We start from the raw sequence: 22,402 nt of genomic DNA on the forward strand, positions 1-22,402 counted from the left end.
GCAAGCGCTCTACCACTGAGCTAAATCCCCAACCCCTGCATTCTTTTTTTTTTTCTTCCATTTTTATTAAATTAGGTATTTCTTATTTCCATTTCAAACACTATTCCCTTTCCCAGTTTTCTGTCCATCAGCCCCCTAACCCTTACCCCTTCCCCTTCCCTTCTGTATGGGTGTTTCCCTCCCCACCCGCCCCCCATTACCACCCCTCTCCCAACAACACCTCACACTGGGGGGTCCAACCTTGGCAGGACCAAGGGCTTCCCCTTCCACGGGTGCCACAACAAAGCTATTCATTGCTACCTATGAAGTTGGAGACTGACATGGGTGAGTCTATGTATAGTCTTTGGGTAGTGGTTTAGTCCCTGGGAGCTATGGTTGGTTGGCATTGTTGTTCTTATGGGGTCTCAAGCCCCTTCAGCTCTTTCAGTTCTTTCCCTAGTTCCTCCACTGGGGGTCCTGTTCTCAGTTCAGTGGTTTGCTGCTGGCCTTTGCCTCTGTATTTGACATGCTCTGGCTGTGTCTCTCAGGAGAGATCTTGCTCCAGTTCCTGCCAGCCTGCACTTCTTTGCTTCATCCATCTTATCTAGTTTGGTGACTGTATATGTATGGGCCACATGTGGGGCAGACTCTGAATGGGTGTTCCTTTTGCCTCTGTTCTAAACTTTGCCTCCTTATCCCCTCCTATGGGTATTCTTGTTCCCCTTTTAAAGAAGGAGTGAAGAACCCACATTTTGGTCATCCTTCTTGAGTTTCATGTGGTCTGTGCATCTTGGGTAATTCGAGCATTTGGGCTAATATCCAATTATCAATGAGTGATACCATGTGTGTTTTTTGTGATTGGATTACCTCACTCAGGATGATATTCCAAATCTGCATTCTTAAATATGTTAAGTGTTATTTTATTCAAGAAGGTACCACATACTCTGGTACAAATACAAGATAGAGGACAAAGCTTTATTATTCATCACATACTGAATAGAAAGTTGTATCAAAAACTAAACTCAAAAGTAGTCACTGGCCTGCCTTCTGTGTGCACGCTTACTGTGCATATGCTGTTTGTCATCCTCAACAAATGGCTCAGTCATCCCTGGTGGCTCTTTCAATCCCTCTTTGGCTTCCACAATGTATATTGCGAGTCTGGATCCTGTAAAAGAATAAGAGGAGCATCAACCAGAACCAGACCTTCTGCTTCTTGACCTGTGTCTGAGAACCAAGTGTCTCTGTTTAATGAACTATATCATCATTCAATCAATGGTGAGCTTTGTAATCCTCTAGCAAACTTTAACTGGAAGTAAACCATCACACCAATATCTACATGCACTGGCAGATGCTGCCCTGTGGCTTAGCACAGGGCAAAGATGGCGTCAATTCTTTCCTTCTCTTAAACAGTGAGTGCTCTTCTTCTTCCTTCTCAGGATCACACCCACTGATAGCCTAAGAGTACACAAAAGAGATCAGAGTATCTAGGATTTAATTATCTGGCTGATTGTGATGGTGCACACTGTTAACCCCAGCACTGGGGAGGAAGAGGCAGAGGGAGCTCTCCAAGTCTGAAGCCAGCTTGGTTTATGTAGGGAGGTCAAGGGTCGTCAGGAGTAGGTAGATAAGAAAGGAAGGGAGGGAGAAAGAGAAAAATATGGATGTGACTCTGAAATTATTTATGAGCTTTTGATATACTCTTTGCAAGAAAAAACAAGGCAACTCGTTAACCCCTAAATGTGGTTTACTTTTTGGGAAGGGTAAGCAATTACTCATCCAAGAATTTACCAAAAGACAGATAAAAATAGTTGTTTGTGTTGGTGGGTTACTTGAGAGGATCCATCTAAGAAAGAGAGAACTACAGGATGAATTCAGGCTTCTTAGCAGCAAGGGAGCAGCCTCCCTGGAACTGAACTGGATAGCCTTATTGACGCTTTTTATTTTTATACAAAAGGCATCTTTTTCGAGTCAATTTCTGCATACCACAACCTCTTACCTGACCTAGGGGCTATCTTGAAAGACATGCATACCTAAGCAATTCTCAGGAGACTTTCTGGTTTGCCAGGCCTGTCTCCAGACTAAGATAGGCAAAGCCTCACACTTTCAAGGGAATAGCCCGTAAAATCTCAAACAATCATTGATGAAAGCCTACTTCCAAGCCCAGGTGTCATCACTGCAGATTCCTGCCAGATATAACAGCTCTGCTAAAATCCTGTAACAAATGATAGTTCAAAATGGGGCATAGTCACTGTCCTGTGGGGAGAGAGAGAGACAGAGAGAGAGACAGACAGAGAGAGAGAGAGAGAGAGAGAGAGAGAGAGAGAGAGAGAGAGAGAGAGAGAGATCAGCCACCATATATGTTTATTTAGAAAGATAGTCCTAAAGCAAGTAAAATCATAGGACAGGACAGACAGCGTGAGGGGCTTTTCCAAACATTGATGGAAAGAGATGCTGGCAACCTTTGTTTTGATTTAACCCTATACGAAGTTCACTCTTCCAGATTAGAAGCCATGTGATGAAACCATCCAATACGCTGTATGGGTATAGAATCTGTTCTACATTCTTTGGTATTTTATCCATGAGACTGTTGTACAGTCAGAAAAACAACAACAAAAATCTTTTTAAAACTTTGAAAACGACTTCTTCCCCCCCACCCCCTCAGGATCCAAACAATATTGTGAAGAAATAGAAAATTGCTCTTACCAAATTATTCCTAAAGTTTTGGATTCTTTTCTCCCCCAACTTGCAGGTTAGCCATAAGGCCCAGGTTGGCATATACTGCCAAATGTATGCACCCAACAATATGGGTTGGTCAGAGATCCAAACTTCCTTCAGATCGTTGGCCATGGAGATGAGCATCAGCCGCACACAGCGGCTTGTCGGCATCTTGTAACTCTGGTCTATATTCTCTCTCATGGGCTGAAAGTCAACAAGAGGTTAACAGTGAGGAAGGGACCCACAGGATGCGATTTGACAACTGGGGTCTGGAGGGGACTTCATAGGTGTCGCTGAAGGGTTCTAAATTACGATATTTCAAAGAGCCTAAAAGGAGTTAGACATTTACCAGGTAAGATTACATGTGCTGAAGGCTCTCTACTCTTAATCACAATTTTCTCATAATAGGGCAAAAATGCCTATTTTATTATCACATTTTCAGAAATATCAAACTACCAAGATTTACACTAGGGGAAAAGAGTGTGCAGTTCAGAGGTAATACAATCACTTAGAACAGGTGAGGCCCTGGCTTCGATGGTCAGCACCGTACAACATAAAACATATCTTATGCTTAGCAAGTGGAATCACGGGGAGGAAATGGAAAGAGATGAAAGGACATTCTTAATGAGGGTAATGGATCCATGCTGGTGAGCCACTTACGAGTGTTAACAAGCTGGTGTTAAAGCAAGGCACTGAAGTACTACCCAGTGACCTGAACACCGTCCTTAACGGTGTCAGTTTCCAAATATGCCTGGTATACATGATGAAGCAGACATGGGTATTAAAGGGTGGGGATTTCCCTCCTAGATTTTTTTACCTTCGTTAATTCTTCAGTTAGGGCGTTCTTCACAACATTAGACTGCACAGGCCCTGGGTAAACGTTGCAAAGTGTTATGCCTGGATATTTGCCAAGCTCACTATGGAGGGCATTGAAAAATCCCTAAGGACCACAAAACAGGAACATAAGCGGAAAAGGAAAGGAAGAAGAATAAAAAGATAATATGTTATCTAAAAAGATGCTCTGGAGTAAACAGGTAGTTCTGACGTACGCCTATCAGGGCTTTATTTATTTATCCAGTCATTTATCCCTTTTGACATCTTGCCTCATTGGTGATTGAACCTATAACCTTGTACTCATTAGGCAAGGGCTCTAACACTTATATCTCTGGTATGTTTACAGTTAAATATTTACTTGTTTCTTAGGGGTGGCATGGCAGGGCCCAGTGTGCAGGGAAGAACGTGAGTGCAGACTCTAAAGCTTCACGGCAAGCATTTCCCTAGTCAGCCATCTCGACAGCACCCTTTTTACACTGCATTCGAAGACAGCGGTCTAAGTGTGCCCAGCTAGCTTCGAACTTGTGTACAGTCTTAAATGCCCAGATCTCTTCTCTCAGCCTCCCAAGTGCTTAGAATTCTCAGCAGGCCTCCACAAAGACTGGTTTTTTTTTTTTTAAAGATTTATTTTTGTTAATTTTAATTGTGTGTGTGTGTGTGTGGTGTGTGTGTGTGTGTGTGTGTGTGTGTGTGTGTGTGTGCTTGTATGTAGCTATATGTAGGGCAACCACTTCCAAATTTGAAAACCTACCAAAACTTATCCCTGAGCTGGGCTTGGCTTGAAATTCCACCAATCCCCACTTCAGAAATTTCCACCCTTAAAAACTCCCCCACTTCCACCTCCACCATCTCCCACCCCCCCCACACACACACACACCAAGAAACCATATGAAAATAAAGACTGTGTCTTGCTCAGTTCTCGATGGAGCAGAGGTAGTCACCCTCCTGGGTTTTCTCCTCCCAGGAAGTCTCTTCTGTGAAGTTTGTTGTGTATGTTGGTATCAGGAATTGCCTTCAGCAGGGACACCATTTGGTCACTGTTGCCATGGCAATGGCCATACATTCCCAAGAATTCCTTTAGTTTAATTCCAACCTCCACCTGGGAGTAGTTCCATCACATTCTAAATAAAAGGCAGACTTCTTCTGACCTCCTCCTCTTTCTCTTGCTTCTCCTGCCCCTCCCCCTTGTCTCGTTCTCCCATTAAATCTGTCCACATGGAACCGTGTTGGTTTGGTGTGCACTATCTGGACGGGCACAGGCCAATATTTAACAACAACGATATTTAACAACAGTGTTCTGTGATTTTGTGGTATTCTTTGGCTCCTACTTAACTACCAGGATGCTACTCAGGGCCAAGCACCTCCATCCCAGAAACCTTACCCGTCAGAGTTGCAAGCCTTTCACTGTGCATGAGTGAATGAAGTCACCTGCTTAGAATGTCTGATCCCTCTGGAACTAGAGTTAGAGGCAAACGTGAGTCCCCACCTTGGGTGCTGGGAACCAACCTCAGGTTCTATACAGGAGCAATACTTACCTTTAATGGCTGGACCATCTCTCCAGCCCCATCGATTAGGCATTATTTTACCTATAAGCCTAAAAATAACCTCCAGCAGACATCCCAGGAGGACTAATGGTTCACTGTCTGGAAACTGGTTTTTGTTAGCAATGTAATCAGAGCAGGCAAGGAAGGGGAAGGCTCCCAGAAAGAAACCCACACTCGTTCTGTGCACAAACACCCATCGCCCACTCCAAAAAGAGTCCTCTGCTCACACAAGATCACTGACAGGGACTTCTTCAAGTGCCCAAAAAGACCAAATGTGCAATTGTTGGGCAAAGGAGAAAAACAACTAAGAAACACAGAGAAATTCAGTTTCTCAATTTACATTACTATTTTATCCAGTGGAGAACCAGTCTTTCTTGAAGAAATGCCAAGTATAGGACTAGTCACAAATATGATGTGACCACCCAATGCAAGACCTTCCAAGGACCAAGCTAAACCTTCTGCACTCAAAGACACAGACCATTCCCAACCAATAGAAACAGATACTTTCTTCCCCACATTTATTTTCCTTAATTAGGAGAATGTGCCTGCATTATTTTAAAGACTGGATGTTGGGTATGGTGGTTCACACTAGTAACCCCTCCATAGAAAGGAAGAAGCAGGAGGATCAGAGGTTCAAAGCCATCCTCAGCAAATAAGGAAGTTAGGGGCCAAAGCATGCTCTATGGGACTGTCAGGGAAAAACAAGAAAAATGGAGTAGAACTGGGACTCTAAAAGGCAAGGTCATGGTTCATTTGTACACAATCTAACAACATTAACTCGCTGTCTGCTCTAAACTCTGACTAGCACAGAGATGATGGGGGTTCCTGCTGTCAGGCTGAGTTTTGTGTAGCAGTTTCCTTTGATATTAAAACTGTGGAGGATGGGGACTGGAGAGATGGCTGAGCATTTAAGAGCACTGACTGCTATTCCAGAGGTCCTGAGTTCAAATCCCAGCAACCACATGGTGGCTCACAACCATCTGTCATGGGATCCGATGCCCTCTTCTGGTATGTCTGAAGACAGCTACAGTGTACTCACATATAATAAATAAATAAATCTTAAAAAAAAATGGAGGAAAGCCCCTTCAGAGGCAGGATTTTTGAAAGGAGGTAAAACAGAATGTTCAAAGGGAAAATGAAACATTCCATCCTGAAGCAAAACTCCTTAAATTAAGAAAGTAAACAACTCAAAATAACTTTAGGAAGTCCCTGAAATTGACCAGATTCACTAGGCCCCTCCCACTCCCAGCACACATTCACTGTCAGAACTGCTAAGAGATGCTCTCAGACAAGCTGAGCTAGTTGTCAGAAACAGAGACAAGACAAGCTGCCTGGGAAAGGCTCAGATCAACTGAGCTACTTGGAAAAAAAACACTCTCCAATCTTTTTTTTTTTCTTTTTTCTTTTTTTTTCGGAGCTGGGGACTGAACCCAGGGCCTTAAGCGCTCTACCACTGAGCTAAATCCCCAACCCCTGACACTCTCCAATCTATTGAGCGGTTTGCAGTCTGTGCCTCGTGCTCCAGGTTTCCCAGCTTGTGAGCTGTCAACCATGCTGGGATGGGCTTTGGTGGTGCAGCTGTCATTGGGTCATTTCTGTTTCTGAAAGTAATTCCTCACCCAAACTCCTGTAAGTAACACCAATAAAACTCATTGGTTCACTAAGTTGAACTTTGGTAGTAGCCATACTTGATCTTGTCATCTGCTCCTTATCTGGGATAAGCAGCTGTTGTTCATGTCTCCCCAGAAATAGTGTGATAAAACAGTCACACAGTGCCTACCTCACAGAGGGTCCAAAACAAAGTACTTGGTAAAAGAATAAAGAGCTCCTATACTTTTATCCTTCCTGTAAGACAGACAGAGGGAACCAAGCAGCCAGGCAGACGCTGAGCCCTCTCCTGGCATACTGCGTTCACCCTTCAGCCATTAAAAGTTCACTGTCGGGCTGGAGAGATGGCTCAGCGGTTAAGAGCGTCCGACCGCTCTTCCAGAGGTCATGAGTTCAATTCCCAGCAACCACATGGTGGCTCACAACCATCTGTAAAGAGATCCGATGCCCTCTTCTGGTGTATCTGAAGACAGCTACAGTGTACTTATATATAATAAAATAAATAAATCTTTAAAAAAAAAAAAAAAGTTCACTGTCAGAGATGGGAAATAGCTCAGTGGTTAAGTTTGCCTCCCAGAATCCACTTGGCAGCTCATAGCCATCTGTAACGCCAGTTCCAGGGACTCTAGTGCCCTCTTGTGGTTTTCATGGGTATTGTATGCATGTGGTACGCAGACAAAAATAAAAAAAAATACTTTTTAAGAAGTTCACTATAACTTCTAGGAATATGGGAAGGAAATGTGTTCTTTAAAAAGGCTTCCTGGGATATGGTGGTAAGTGCCTCTGAGGCCAGCTCTTGGGGGATAAAGGCAGGATTTGGAGCTCAAGATCAGCCTGTGCTAGAAGAGACAGTCCAGAACAATAGAAAAGCCCCTAGTCTTAGCATTTCATCTACCTAAGTATGGCTATGAGTTCTTTTATAGCTACTGCTATGACTTCTGCTATGACTTCTGTTACACCTACTGCTATGACTTCTGCTACAACTGCCCACATTTTTGTCAGAGGATCCAACCCAATAATAAAACAGAGAGTCGAGAAGGGCAGGCCAGACAGCTTACCTGTGTCTTATTAACAACATCCTGTATGTCTTATGAGACTACATATCAATAGCCAACAGATAGGGTCTGTACTCTACAGCAGCTGCCTTTCTGAGATGGGACTGTCTCTGCGGAAGGTTGATTGACAGGCCCTGATTAAATCTGAGCTGCAACCTTTCATCACTATGCACTGTCGGTCCTGCATGGTAGAGATGGGTCCTGCTGAACTACATCTTCAGTTTCTGGGAAAGCATGGTGACCTGCACCACTGAGTCTCACATGCCAGCGGTGGGACAGCCACTAAAACTCTCCTTCCAATATATGTGTTTCCTTATCGTCTCAGAGAATTTACTCTCTCTTCACATTTACTCTCAAGCCAAAATGAAAAGCTCGTTCCATTCTGCTATTTCAGTCTCATGAGACATCTAACATAAATGAAGCTTTTCTCTTAGTCATTGACCTAATCAGAATGTCTTCTTCCAAAGAAACCACAAGAAACAAAGGCACATGTTCCCTAAGAGAGATGGGCCCAGGGCTAAGCACACACAGAGAGACAGGAGAAACTAAAGAACAAGGAAAGGGGAAGGAAACAGAAGTCACAGACCGAGGACCACAAAACCTGCACGTCCTGGGACACAGAGAAGAAAGGAGCGGTAAGGTCGAGTTGCCGTGAGGATGTGGTGGGGCTCAGAGTAAGGTGAAAGGTGGAGGACTCAGTAGATCATCTAAGGGAAGAACTGCCTCATCCTTACATCCCCAGGGTCTGATACAGCATATTCTACAGTACAAGTGCTCAGAGCCTGTATTGATGGGTTGATGAGTTCTAAGCAGCTGTGATGTGATGTGGCTTAAACATTCCTTTTATTACCTAAGGCGAGATGTCAGCTTCTCTTGCCTCAGTCCCAGTTCCAATCAGCACATCCACTCAGTCTTACACCCCAAACACACATAGAGGTCAGCTTTCCCACTTACGTGTGAGCCACCTTACCCGAAGAGCATGCTTGCTGGCACAGTAGCCACTGGAAAGGGACACCGATGCAATTCCCGCAAGGCTATTCACAGTAACAATCTTCCCTTGTTTCCTCTCTACCATGTGAGGCAGAACACACTTGGTCAAGGACACCGTCCCTAAGTAGTTCAGATTCATCAGCTCCTTGAAGACTTCCAAGTTGGTTTCCAGAACTAAGGAACGCTGGGATCTTCCACCGTTGTTGACCAAAATGTCAATCTAAGAATCAGAAAATGGGTTCTTAAAGGCAGTGTAAGAAAACAATTACTCATATTGGTAATCCGAAGAGCAAATGGGACAGTTGTGTGGGTCTAGTAGCAGCTAAAAAATAAAATAAGAGAAAATAGATGGTACAGCCCATATCTTTAAGTCCCGCACTTGTGAGGCAGAGGCAGGCAGATCTCATGAGTTCAAAGCCAGGCTGGACTTCAGAGTGAGTTCCAGAATGGCCTATTACAAAAGAGAGAGAGAGAGAGAGAGAGAGAGAGAGAGAGAGAGAGGAGAAAAAGAAAGGAAGGAAAGGGAATGGAAGAAGGGAAGAGGAAAGGAAGGAAGGGAGGGAGGGAGGGAAGGAAGGAGGGAAAAAGAAAGAAAAGAATAAAGGAAGGAAAGGGAATGGAAGAAGGGAAGAGGGAAGGAAGAGAAAGGAACAGAGAGACAGAGAGAGACAGAGAGAGAGAGACAGAGAGACAGAGAGACAGAGAGACAGAGACAGAGACAGAGACAGAGACAGAGAGAGACACAGAGAATAAGCAGAATTGACCGTGGACTTTCCATTTGAAGTAACCAGTATCAGAAGAAGAAAAGCATCAGTAGATGTTAACTACACTCACACTGCATGAGGAAATTAGTGCTTGGGAAGGGATGAATGCACTAAGTAGCTACAGCCAGTTCACAGCCCTGGCCTCTCAGCATGTGCTCCCTCTGTCTCTCCCTTTGAAGGGGATCCACAGTTGGAAATCCCTTTGGCAGTTCTGTGGAGAGACAGACAAGCAATACCATCCATGCTTCACAAACATAAAATGCAACTTACTTTACCAAATTCCTGCAGAACGGCTTTGGTCGCTGCCTCATGGGAACTTGTGTCAGTCAAGTCAAGGGGCAGAACCAGTATATCTTTTTCTTTTAAATTGCCATTCTCTGGAAAAGACACAAGGACAGTAAGCAAGCCATCCCAGTTTCACTGACCTCAGCTTCCCTGTTAAATTTAACCTCTACTCCACAAGAAGGCGGCAGTGAACTCATTCGAGGCGGCACTTCCTAAGCATCTCTCACTGACGGGAAGGTGGGAGATGCTGTGCAAGGTGTCAATGGTTAGGAGCGTGCACCACTTTTCCAGAGGACCTGAGTTTCATTCCTAGCACCCATGTCACAACCACCTATAATTCCAGCTCCAGTATGGCCTCCAAGGATACCTGCACTCAGATGTTCAGACACACACATATACACATAATTACACATAAATCTGTTTCTAAAGTTTATAGCAGACACCGGGTAGTGGTGGAGCACACCTTTAATCCCAGCACTCAGGAAGCACAGGCCGAGGTGGAGGCAGAGCAGGTGGATTTCTGACTTCAAGGCCAGTCTGGTCTACAGTTCCAGGACAGCCAGGGCTACACAGAGAAACTCTGTCTTGAAACACTGAGGGGGAGGGGGGCTATACTATAAATCAGTAACAGCTGAGAAGGCCAGTAGTGGATGATGGGTAGAAGCTTCTTCCCCAAGACCAAGAACTCCAGACAGTAAATAAGGAAAGACGTGCAGTCCTTCAGACGTTTCCTACCTAAAGACATTGAGACATAATCAATTCTCTCTATTTCCATCACCAGAGGAAGAACTGAATTGGATTATTCTGGACTTTTTAATATAAAATAAGAAACAGTTAAAAAAAAAAACCAGCAAGTACACAGACTGGGAGAGGAATGTGTTTTTTGCCTTTGTGGGCAAAGACAAGAAAGAACGTGACTAAAAACCTGGCAAGTCTTGTACCAGTGACCACACAGAGAAATGGGAGCCAGGGGTCCTCACAGCTCAGCATTGCTGACAGGCTTTTAAGCAGGCCTTACAGGTCTCTGCGGTGGAGGACCAATAGCCATTTCAAAAAGGCATAGAAATAAAACACAAGTGGCATCATGAAGAGAGCCTGTGACTGCTGAGATGGGGCAAAGACTCTTGTATCTTTTATATCCCTGGGTTAATGTAGTCAGCAAAGCAAAAGATAGTGAAAGAATAGCAGACAGAGATAACACATAAAGAAGCACACTCGTGTGTGTGTGTGTGTGTGTGTGTGTGTGTGTGCATGTACACAGAGAGACAGAGATTTAAGACTATATAAATGTTAAACAGCTCCTGAAGTGTCTATTAAGTGAAGGTGACAAGATTAGAACTGTGTGAATATAGAAAGTATTGCCTACAGTTCATTTTTAAACTTTATTACTTTCCTTTCATTTTATCCATCCGAACACAACACACGCATACACACACACACACACACACACACACGCACCCATACACACACACACACACACACACACACACACACACACACACCACCCATAACTTTAATATATGACATAAGGCAAAATGAATTCATTCCTAAGTACATTTCCTTAGTTGCGCCCATGAGGCCCTGTTCTGAAGGAAAGACCTGAGTCATTAAAGTCCACCAGCACCAGCTTTCTCACCACTCAATATCAAAAGTTGGTATAAAAACAATAATGGAAGGTTGGCTGGAAAGAACAAAAAGCCAAGTAACCAGGGCTGCTTAAGAGGTGACAGAAAAGGAGGTCTGGGCAGTACGCATGCGCGAAGCTCCGGAGCCAGTGCGAACTGCGCAGGACAATCCCTCCTTCCCTCACTTGCGAAGCTGCACTAAGTCTGGGTTCTCACTGCTAGGAAGCACGGCGGTTGCTAGGAGTTGACTCACCCAGGCATCTTCTCTTCACCCGCTCCAGCTCCTGCCCCCTTCGGGCTGACAGCACCAGACAGACCCCCAGTTTAGATAACTGGAAAGCCAGCTCCTCACCAATGCCGCTTGATGCTCCAGTAATCCACACCACCATGTCGGTCAGCTCCCATTCTGTTAAAGAAGGAAGAGTGTCACAGGGGAGATAGTATGCGATGAATGTCACCCATCTACCAAAGAACAGTAAAACATGAATGAAATTTAAAAAAAAAAAATTTTAAAAATACCACTAAATATAAGTCTGAAGCTCTAATATTTGGAGCATAAACTTTCAAGTGTCCTGGTAGGGGATTCACTCAAGCTGTGAGAATGTTGCCTCAAGTACACAAAGGCTGATTACAGTCTGGAGCACCTCTATAAACCAGGCATGTCTGTGATCCCAGAAGCTGGAAGGGAATCAAGATGTAAGAAGTTCAAAGCCATCCTTGGCTACATAATCAGCTGGAGGACAGAGACCTCTGTGGATACACAGAGACCTTGTCTCAAACAAAATCAATGGCGAGAGGCGGGAGGAGGGAGAGAGAGAGAAAGCAAGACACCAGACAGTGGTAGTGCACACCTTTAATCCCAGCACTTGGAAGGCAGAGGCAGTAGGATCTTTATGAGTTCGAGGCCAGCCTGGTCTACAGAGTGAGTTCCAGGACAGCACAGGGCTACACAGAGAAACCCTGTCTTAAAACAAAACAAACAGAAAAGCATGGATACAAACCCCATTCTTAATAAGCAGCCCACACTGTACATTGTATATTTTGGAATCTTGGTAAATCTCCTAGAATCTATTTGTAGCTAAGCCTCATTACTATATGGTTTCACTCAATTTATCTGCTTATTTGACAACGAAAATTAAAGCTAGTGACTAGAAACTCATTACCTTCTCTACTAAATGAGAAGGCAATAAATTCTAATTTCTGAGGCAAACCCACAGATGCCTTTGAAAATACCATATGTGGCACGATAGTATGCTATAACTGTGTTGTCGTTGTTTCTGTTGTTTAGACAGCATCTTGCTGTTTGCCTGAAGCACACACTTCACCCTCCTGCCTCTGCACCATAAGTGCCACCCTCCCAGCAGTGTGATCGCTTGTCCCAATCCTCTTCCTGGATTTAATTGTTTAAATTCCATTATTACGATGACACATTATAATGACTGCATGTGCATGTGCATGCGCATGGCGGGGTGTGTGTGCATGGTGGGGTGTGTGTGCATGGTGGGGTGTGTGTGCATGGTGGGGTGTGTGTGCATGGTGGGGTGTGTGTGCATGGTGGGGTGTGTGTGCATGGTGGGGTGTGTGTGCATGGCGGGGTGTGTGTGCATGGTGGGGTGTGTGTGCATGGTGGGGTGTGTGTGCATGGTGGGGTGTGTGTGCATGGTGGGGTGTGTGTGCATGGTGGGGTGTGTGTGCATGGTGGGGTGTGTATGCATGGTGGGGTATGTGTGCATGTGCCAGTCAGGGGGACAATCTGAGAAGTCAGTTCTTTTCTTCCACCTTTTTGTGGTGTGCAGGGTGGCACTCGGGCACACTGTTCAGCAAGCAGCTTTAATGCTGGTCTCACTGTTGTGGGTCCTCACCACAGAAGACTAGGTTTAAGCCAATAGGAAGCCTTTATTAGCCATCTGGCAACTACACTGGGTGCATGGGATCCCAGGGTAGCCCCAGCCTTTCTTGGATGAGCTTTTAAGCACAAAAACTATATTCTGGGTTGACACACTTCAGAAGCAGAACTACAGAAGCTAAAAAGCAAGGTTCGTCCCTTTAGAGCCTTTTCCAGAACTATGGACTTGGATGGATTAGTTCTTTATTTCGTTTTCAGCAGGAGGTGCTGTTTTTGTTTTTGTTTTTGTTTTTGTTTTTTCTTTTTTTCGGAGCTGGGGACTGAACCCAGGGCCTTGCGCTTGCTAGGCAAGCGCTCTACCACTGAGCTAAATCCCCAACCCCAAGGTGCTGTTTTTATGCTCTGAATGGTACTTTAAGGAGTCAGTTGTGCTAAGATCTGGGGGCCTACTAAGTACTGAGGCTCTGTAACACTCACCAGACCTCATGTGGTCTCTCATGGGCTCTAATTTATACCATGACAGGGGGCAATAAGGCTCTCTAGGCTGGCCCTTACTCCATTCTTGTCTATGAGCTTAACACAATTCCATATTAAAAACCATCACAAGAACATCATGGAGTCTGAGTTCTTCAGAAACCTGAGGTCTTCTGGAGTAAGTTATGCACATTAGTCTATTACATCCACCGAGGCAGTGACTCTGTCCTCCTTCATCTCAACAGGGGTCTAACACCTTGCAAAAACTAGAATATCAAAAGGACTCCATAAGTAAGGATCTACTGAATAAACACCAAGAACCCTGGCTGAAACAGAACCCACACTGTCTGCTGCCCTATGGTGCACACATTCAGACATGGTCAAGTTAGGTCGCCAGTGCTGAGGCCTGATTCCCATGCTGCGAGTATAACAAACATTGGAACTATCATCAAACCATAGCCAAAGCCCTAAACAGTATTTTAAAACCCGACTGCTTCTTAGACATTCGGACACATATAACTTGTCCTAGAAATAACCAAACTATGTAAACAAAGCTTTCCTTTCAGGTAAAATGCTTTCAAGACTTTGCACAAGTAAGAGATGTGTACTCAGACAGCCATTTACAACTGCTTACTAAAAGCTTGTTTATACATTACCCTACATACCGTTTACTTTGTAACTGTTACTAATCAGCCTCAATTAACATAGTCCAACTTTTTTTTACACCAATTAACACCTATTATATAAAGCCAGAGTAAAAATGTTCTCAGGCTCAAGTTTATGCTCACGTGATGACAGATATGAAACCCATCTTCTCATCCTGAAGTGGGAAATTTAATTTAGCATCCATTTTTGTTCATTAAGTGTTTCCATAGAATCTGGCAATCATGAAGAAAAAAGAAAACAGACTCTGAGAGTTGACAAGAAACCTAGAGTTTAATGTCCAACCCAGCTTGAAAAATCTCTCCCAAGGCCCTTAACCACTCTGTCTCATCCCTCACAAGATGTGGAAGCTGCTTCTCCCTAACGTGAGGGAGCTTCCATACCCAAAGTCCTGTCTTCTCTAAGACTAAACACACCCAATTGCTGCTATTAGACCTCTCAAAACACCCCTCACCCCTCTTACACACCTCTGCCTAGCTCAGATTGGTGTTTGATATGTATTTGGATGCTGTTAATATTTTTACATTTCAAACATAATTAACATGTTAATAATTTTTATATGATCATATAATTTATAAACGGATTAAATCTTCCATTTTAATAAAAGCACTGAGGCCAAACACAAACAACACCCACAGGCAGCCGATAGCTGTGAACTGACACAAATCTGTTTAAACAATGCTCGGTGAAGAGTTACAGTTAACAGATGTATGGGGTATTCAGGGATTCTTGCCCTCAATAATGAGAGACAGTCTCCAGGTCACAGCCATACATTTTCAGTTTTGCAGCACGGAATTCACAAGCACACTGTGCGGTTGCCTTTGTCAGTGCTGCAACTGTTAGAGCCAAGGAAACGCAGCTTCAGAACTAAGACAGCAAGGATATCCAGAGTTTGGGAGGGACATAAAATACTATCACCTGTTTTTCTCAGTCTGCAGGACCCAGGTTTCACCTACTCCTGCCCCGTTGACTTTGAATACAGTACCTTCTGAGTCACCAGCGACTTCAAAGCACATTTTCTCAGGTGCTCTCTGTGTGTATTTTTCACCGTGAATAATGGGATCCCACTTACTTCTTTAAGGATCAAAAAAAGCCTACCTAGGGCAGGTATTCGTATTGACAAAACAATACGAATAATGCCCGTGTTATAAGAATTGTTCCCTCCAAAGGTCCGAGGCTGAGCACACTGCCTACGTGACATGACATGACACACAGCAGTATCTGTGGACTGATATGTCAAAGCCTGTGAATCACGCATTAAGTGAACATCAAACACCGAGCAAGCCGTAGGCCAAAGCGAAGCAGGTGCAATGCTCCTTGTGTACCCAGCATGATCTCCCTCCGAGCAAAATGCCACCTCAGTGCTTTCTATTGTGAAATTTTTAGCCTAATGAGTAGGTAAGGGGGTGGTGAGTCAGACCAAATTTTCTTTCAGTGCTTTGGGAGAGTAAAAAGCACAGGATATAAAATCTTCGGGATGAACAGACAACTGGGCCTCTTACAAAGCAAGGGGTACACTCTGCTCTCTATGGTGCCGTCCCTGATAGTGTCCCGGGATCCGTGGGATCCTACTGAAGAAGTCTGTGTCCTGCAGGCATCAAAGGATTGCAGTTCTCTCTTGGAGTTTACATTTTCTATCCTAGTCTGGGCAAATCAGTCCCATTTTCGAATTAAGACAAGGGACAGAGTGAGTACGCCTGTTTACCTACTGCTTCTTCCTCCCCGACACACAACCCTTGGGCAAGCCTCAGCTTGGCAACAGAGACTCCATCCTACCCAGAGGGACCTCTGCCCTGCTCCCTGTCAGCGGAGCTCAGGATGCTCCTCTGCCACTCGCTGCAGGGGCTCTCCCTTAGAGCGCAGGCAGTTGAGGATGCTCACCTGGGCGTCGCCCTTGCCACTCGGCCCACAACAAGGTTAGGTCGGCATCTGCCCGCAGGAAGCGTAGGAACTGCACCAGGGGCAGGATCACTGCGCACAGCGCCAGCAGCCAGAGCAGCAGCTCCCAGCTCATGGCTGTCACTTGCCTGCCCCTCTCTGTGGGCGAGCGGAAGACGGTCGGCGCCCTACATCTACGCCGCGGGTCACAACCCCGGGGCTCCACCCAGAGAGTCCCCGAAGGCGGGGCTTCATCTGGGTCCCGGGCTGCACCGCGGCTTTGGGGAAACACCGCCGAGCTCCAGAACTGGAACTCTACGCGTCCCTGCGGTGTGTTGCAATGGAAGGCATGGGAAACAAAATTACTTGGGGCACTGCTGTTGGGAGAGCAGTCAACAAGACTTGTGAGGGCATGAACAAGTCTTTTATAGCCCTTTTTAGGACGACGTGCTTTTCAGGGCTTTGGTGGTGCCTTGGAGAGAAACAAAACAATCTATCTTTGAACAATGCTGCCCGCTCCTAGCCCCGGGTCCCATCCCCCACTCCACGCTGGGACTTGTGCCCAGGTCCTTCTACCCGCTGGGCAAGTTCCCAACAGCTGAGCCAAACCCTCACTCCTTCACCCCTTTTCCTAATCTGTTTTTCTTTCTCTTTAAGCGTGTGGACCAAGATGAGCGTACCGAAGTAACCCAGCAGTTAAACTGGGTTGCCCGCGTGGATGGTCCACTTATGTTTAGAAAAATATTACAAATGATACTCATTTGGCCAAAAGCTGAATATCATGGCTCAGCCAAATCAGAATATAAGATTAACTGGGCTGGAACGCAATTGTTGTTAAGTTCCGGGAGTTAAAAACACCCAGGTTGGTGTCCCTTGACACCCCATGTAAATGATATCTCGATCATTTGATATCATTTGAATGAGAAAAGGCCACTGTGCACAGCGATTGCCTTTATTCTTTCTTCCGGTATTTGTTGGTGCTGTGTTTACAAGTTGTCACTATTTTTTCATTGCAGTGAGGAGGTTTACAAAGGCCTATAGTTTGCACCTGCAGAGTGCTCTATGCAGTAAATGTTTGAACTAGTGTTAATCAGACGTTGCTGTGGTGTAGATCAAGGTGCATGTACGTCAGTTAGCTAATCGCTCTAGCTGGTGTGTCACCTGGGCCATGTGAACTTCATTTTCTTCGCAGCACATTATTGATAATAAGATGTCTTAAAACACCACACAGAGTCTCATGCTGAGCCTTATCCAGATGTTTTCCCTTCTGTAAAAGGCAAGGACTATGGTGGATCTAGTGTTGCATTGGGGTCACAACCCCCAGCTGTGGAGATGACTGGGACAGTAGGCTTGGGGGACTGGCAGGAAAGTATGATCTCTCCCTGTCCACCCCTAGGGATTAGACTGTGTGGGTGTTGGAGATCAAAGCACCAAGGCTGAGGTTCAGACTGCTTTTGCTGGAGCTGGAGAGTTGGCTCTGCTGTTAAGAAACACTTGTTGCCCACGCAGAGAACCTGGGTTCAATTTCCAGCACCCACATGGCAACTCACATCTGTCTGTAACTCTTGTCCCAGGGGATTCAGTTCCCTTTTCTGACCTCAGAGGGCATCAGACATTCACCCGGTGCACAAACATACTTGCGGACAAAACATTCATGTACACAAAAAATAATAAAATGTTACTAAAATCTATTTAGCTTTTGTGTGGATGTGCACATGTATGTATGTGTACATGTGTGGGGTTCACAGGACAATTTTTGGAAGTCAGACTCTATTTACACTTTGTGGGTCTTAGGGATCAAACTCCTACTACCAGGTGCCTCTATCTGCTGAGCTGTCTCCTCGGCCCCCAAGTGGATCTTTTAATATGATAATTTGATCTGGTATGAATGTTTCCTTCAAACCAACATGTGTAGTTATTGTGTTCAACTAAGTGTTCCTTTTGTTAACATAAGAAATTCTTGGGCTGGAGAGATGGCTCAGCAGTTAAGAGCACCCGACTGCTCTTCCAGAGGTCATGAGTTCAATTCCCAGCAACCACATGGTGGCTCACAACCATCTGTAAAGAGATCCGATGCCCTCTTCTGGTGTATCTGAAGACAGCTACAGTGTACTTATATATAATAAATAAATAAATAAATAAATCGAAAAAAAAAAAAAAGAAATTCTTAGTTTGAGGCATGTGATCTCTCTGAGTTTGAAGCCAGTGTGGTCTACATAGCGAGCCCCAGCACAAGCAGTGCTACACAGTGAGAGCCTACAATGAAACAAGACAAAAACTCCAGGTTTTTAATTAATTAATTGGTTATATGTTCTGACTCAGCTGGACTATGATATCTAAATTTTGTTCAAATATCAGTCTAGATATTACTGTGAGGGTATTTTAAAGATGTATTTAGCATTTGAATCAACAGACTTTCAGTAAATCACACACATCCTACCCTTCATAATGTGGGAAATTCAGTTAGTTGAAACTTTATGAGAAAACAGCTGAAAGCTAGGAAGTGAAGATCTTGCTTCCAGACGACCCTTGGATTCCACTTACCTCTCCTCTCCCCCGAAATTCCAGCTGCCTGTGTGTCAGAGACTTCAGACTGCTGCACTTCAAAGCCATGTGAACCAATTCTTCACCACCACCGATAGATAAATATGTATGTGTTTTTGTTTCTCTGGAAGACTTTGGCTAATTAAAAAGCTGCAATAAAACCACACATAGAGCTGGAGAGATGGCTCAGTGGTTAAGAGCACTGACTGCTCTTCCAGGGGTCCTGAGTTCTATTCCCAGCAACCACATGGCAGCTCACAACTGTCTGTAACTCCAAGATTTGACACCCTTACACTAAGACATACATGCAAGCAAAACACCAATGCACATGAAATAAAAAAAAATCCACATGATTATTTTTGCATTAGAGAAAGAAAACAAACAAATGTCAACTTCAGAAATTATTTTTCACTTGAATAATAGCATAATTCAGTAATTCAATTGGAATACAGTTATACCCCCACCTCTCTGTCTCTGTGTACTCCTCCACTTCTCGTGTGTGTGTGTGTGTGTGTGTGTGTGTGTGTGTGTGTGTGTGTGTGCTGAAATTCAAACCCAGGGCCAAATAATTCTAGCCAAGTCATCTACCATTGAGCCCAGTTATGTTTTAGTGAATCCATTTCAGTCATCATTAGATAACATATTTATTGCTCATGTTTTTGTGACACAAAACTATCCTCATTTATTCCGTTCACCAGTGAGAAAGAGCAGACAACAAGAGACTTTGGACTGTGAGGTCTGTGGTAAAGACATTGAACAAAGTCTTTTGACAGCCAGCACCAGCATGTCATCCCAGAACTGGAAAAGAAACGTCGAAGACAAACGAAGGACAGGCGAGCAGATGTAGGGACTCTCCTGAAACCTGAGGGCAGACAACAAAGCAAGAATAGGCTGGCTTTCAGGAAGCAGTGGCCCTTAGTTGTGCCATTGTAGCTTTGAAATAAATACATTAGGCTGACCTGACACTTACTGTGGAGACCAAGTCGGCTTCAAAATTTTGATCCTCTTTCCTTTGCCTCCTGAGTACTGGATTACAGGTATGTACCACTGTGACCAGCACAAGCTGACAGAAGTTTAACCCCTTAAATGTAAAATTTCAATAACTAAAGGAAGAAAATCCAAGCACTAGCTACATCCACAGGCCACATCATTTCCTCTCTGAACAGAAAAGTTATACAATGACGAGAGAGAACCGCTCATTGTGTCTCTCTCTGCTTACTCCCCTTTGAAAGGGTGGCAACAATTTCCTTCCCTTGTGTGCCACTTCTTCCTGGAGTCAGAACAGCATTGAAGAAACAATGTAGCTATCCTTCCAAACCCCATAATTCAAAGCAAACAGCCTCTGCATTGGAAAGGAACCCTTTCAACTGCAGAAGAAAGAACCTGACACCTTACCCGTGAGTCTGACAACACAGACTTAACTAGCATCTACTTAACAACCACAAAGCCCATCTCAGTGCCTCTGTCAGCTGCCACACACTCATGCTAATACCATAAATACAGAGAATGTCCTTCACACCGTGGTCTCACCTACTCTCCTAGCCCTGCCATAAAATACCATTCTTGATTCATTTTGACTACAAAGACATCATTGCTTCTTGCTACACACCTGGAGACTAGCAACAGCCTTGTTTTCAAGCATTTAAAAAGCAAGAGAATGTTTACCCAGCAAGCCTCATAGGGATGCATTTAGAGGACAAGATGGGTACAACCCACAGTCAGATGGGAAAGTCCTGTTTTGATGAAGCAAAAAATTTTTGAAACCTTCGGTCTCTACTTTCTGGAAGACTGGTTGTGTAGCTCAGTGGTAGAGCACACGCACAGTTGACCCTAAATTCAGCCCCTAGCATCAGAGAAAGGTAATGTGAAAGGATCTAATTTCTGTAATAAAGTATAAATTCTGATGTAAAAGACTGTTCCTCCGCCGAGACTAAATGCAACTTTACTGCAGTATGAGAATAGGAGATTTGATTGCCAGTGTTTGGTGAGCAGCTGCATCTGAGCGGCTGGTGTCCCCTTGTGGCTGCCTGCTTGTCTCAGTCCTTTGCCTCAGATAAAATTTTAAGTGTCTCTCGTTATGCCAAGAATGGCTAGGTAAGCATATACCAGCATATAACCCGTTTGTAAGTTTTCCCAGAGATAACTTCACCAAGATGTCCAGTGATAGGCAAAGGTCGGATGATGAGAGCCCCAACACCAGTGGCAGTTCAGGTGCAGACCATCAAGACCCTGTGGCTGCAGAGCCTGAGGACCAGGAAGAAAACCTTCTGCCACCCAACAGAAGAAAGACACCTCTAGCAAAACAACTGCTAAGTTATCCACTAGTGCTAAAAGAATTCAGAAAGACCAAGCTGAGATCATCCTTGGTCTTCCTCCTTACAGCAGTGCTGGACCCAAAGGAGATAACGTTCATACTGGGTCCACCAGGTTCTGTGTATTAGGTGGTGGGGTTTTTCTGGATATAGCAATTTCTTCAGATTATCCATCTAAGCCACCAAAGGTTACCTTCCATACCAGAATCTATCACTGTAACATCAACAGTCAGGGAGTCCTATGCCTGGATGTTCTGAGAGACAACTGGAGTCATGCTTTGACTATTTCAAAGGTTTTGCTCTCTATCTGTCCCTTTTTGACAGACTGCAATCCTGCAGATTCTGGTTGGAAGCATAGCCACTCGGTATTTGACTAGCAGAGCAGAGCGTGACAGTATAGCCAGATGGTGGACCAAGAGATACGCAACACAATTCACATAATTGGTATGCAGTATGAAGAAGCAGAGGGTAAATGCTACCAAGAGTAGAACTTCATAGATTAGTAACGTTTAAAATGCCCACTTGCAAGTCTTTCTTCTTTGGAATATCAAAATGTATTTTGTGGTGTACTAAAGGACACTGGTCCTGAAGTCTACCAAATATTATAGTACATTTTATCCTAATTCATTATCTGTATGAAGTTATAAAACTAGCTGTTATTGTGATAGAATCGCAGCTCCCATCGGACAGACCACACCTGGCCAATACGGTCCCCTGTGGAAGAGGTTTATTGAGGAAGACAGAGACAAGGGGGGGGGGGGAAGAGAGAGAGAAAAAAGAAAAAGAGGAGGGAGGCAGAAAGGGGGGGTCTGCCTTTTGTTTAAACTGTGACATAACTGCTCCCAGGAGAAGGTGGGAACTGAACCAAATGTATGCAGGAAATGTATGGTCGTTGCCATGACAACAGATGCAGATTCCCGTCGCCTGTCAGTGACATCACTGCTGGAGGCGAAAGCGGCTCCTGATATCAACAGCTGTAGATAACTAGGAATTATGTCATTTGTGTAAGCCCAGATCTATTTCTAAGTATGCAGTTCATGCTGTTGTAAAAATGTTTTACCTTTGTCAGTTTGTAGTAATGAGAGGATTTCCTTCTACCCTTTGTAACTCAGAGAGCATTGATGTGTATCATCTCAAATACAATAAACATGCTCCTGAAGGGAAAAAAAAAAAAAAAAAAAAAGAACGGCTAGGTAGTAGATGACTAGGTAGTGGATAATTAACGAGAGAAATTGTTGTCCTAAGGGGCCAAGAATAGACACCTGACTGGAAAATGGAAATTCCTT

The 22,402-nt window shown here is 44.4% G+C and overlaps 1 protein-coding gene and 1 pseudogene across 1 annotated transcript; one reads left to right on the plus strand and one right to left on the minus strand.

The window, feature by feature from the left end:
• Positions 1-883: 883 nt before the first annotated feature.
• Dhrs7 (dehydrogenase/reductase 7) lies at positions 884-16,448 on the minus strand. The gene is made up of 7 exons (NM_001271394.1): positions 16,264-16,448; positions 11,653-11,805; positions 9,760-9,866; positions 8,706-8,945; positions 3,512-3,634; positions 2,683-2,898; positions 884-1,144 (listed from the first exon to the last, which is right to left on the minus strand). The coding sequence occupies exons 1-7, from the start codon at positions 16,394-16,396 to the stop codon at positions 1,100-1,102; spliced, it is 1,017 nt and encodes a 338-aa protein (NP_001258323.1). The 5' UTR covers positions 16,397-16,448; the 3' UTR covers positions 884-1,099.
• A 4,509-nt stretch (positions 16,449-20,957) lies between these two features.
• Positions 20,958-21,557, plus strand: Ube2e3-ps1 (ubiquitin-conjugating enzyme E2E 3, pseudogene 1; annotated as a pseudogene).
• Positions 21,558-22,402: the final 845 nt, after the last annotated feature.

This window comes from Rattus norvegicus, chromosome 6 (genome assembly GCF_021556685.1).
Source record: "Rattus norvegicus strain SHRSP/BbbUtx chromosome 6, alternate assembly SHRSP_T2T, whole genome shotgun sequence".
NCBI classification, from domain to species: domain Eukaryota; kingdom Metazoa; phylum Chordata; class Mammalia; order Rodentia; family Muridae; genus Rattus; species Rattus norvegicus.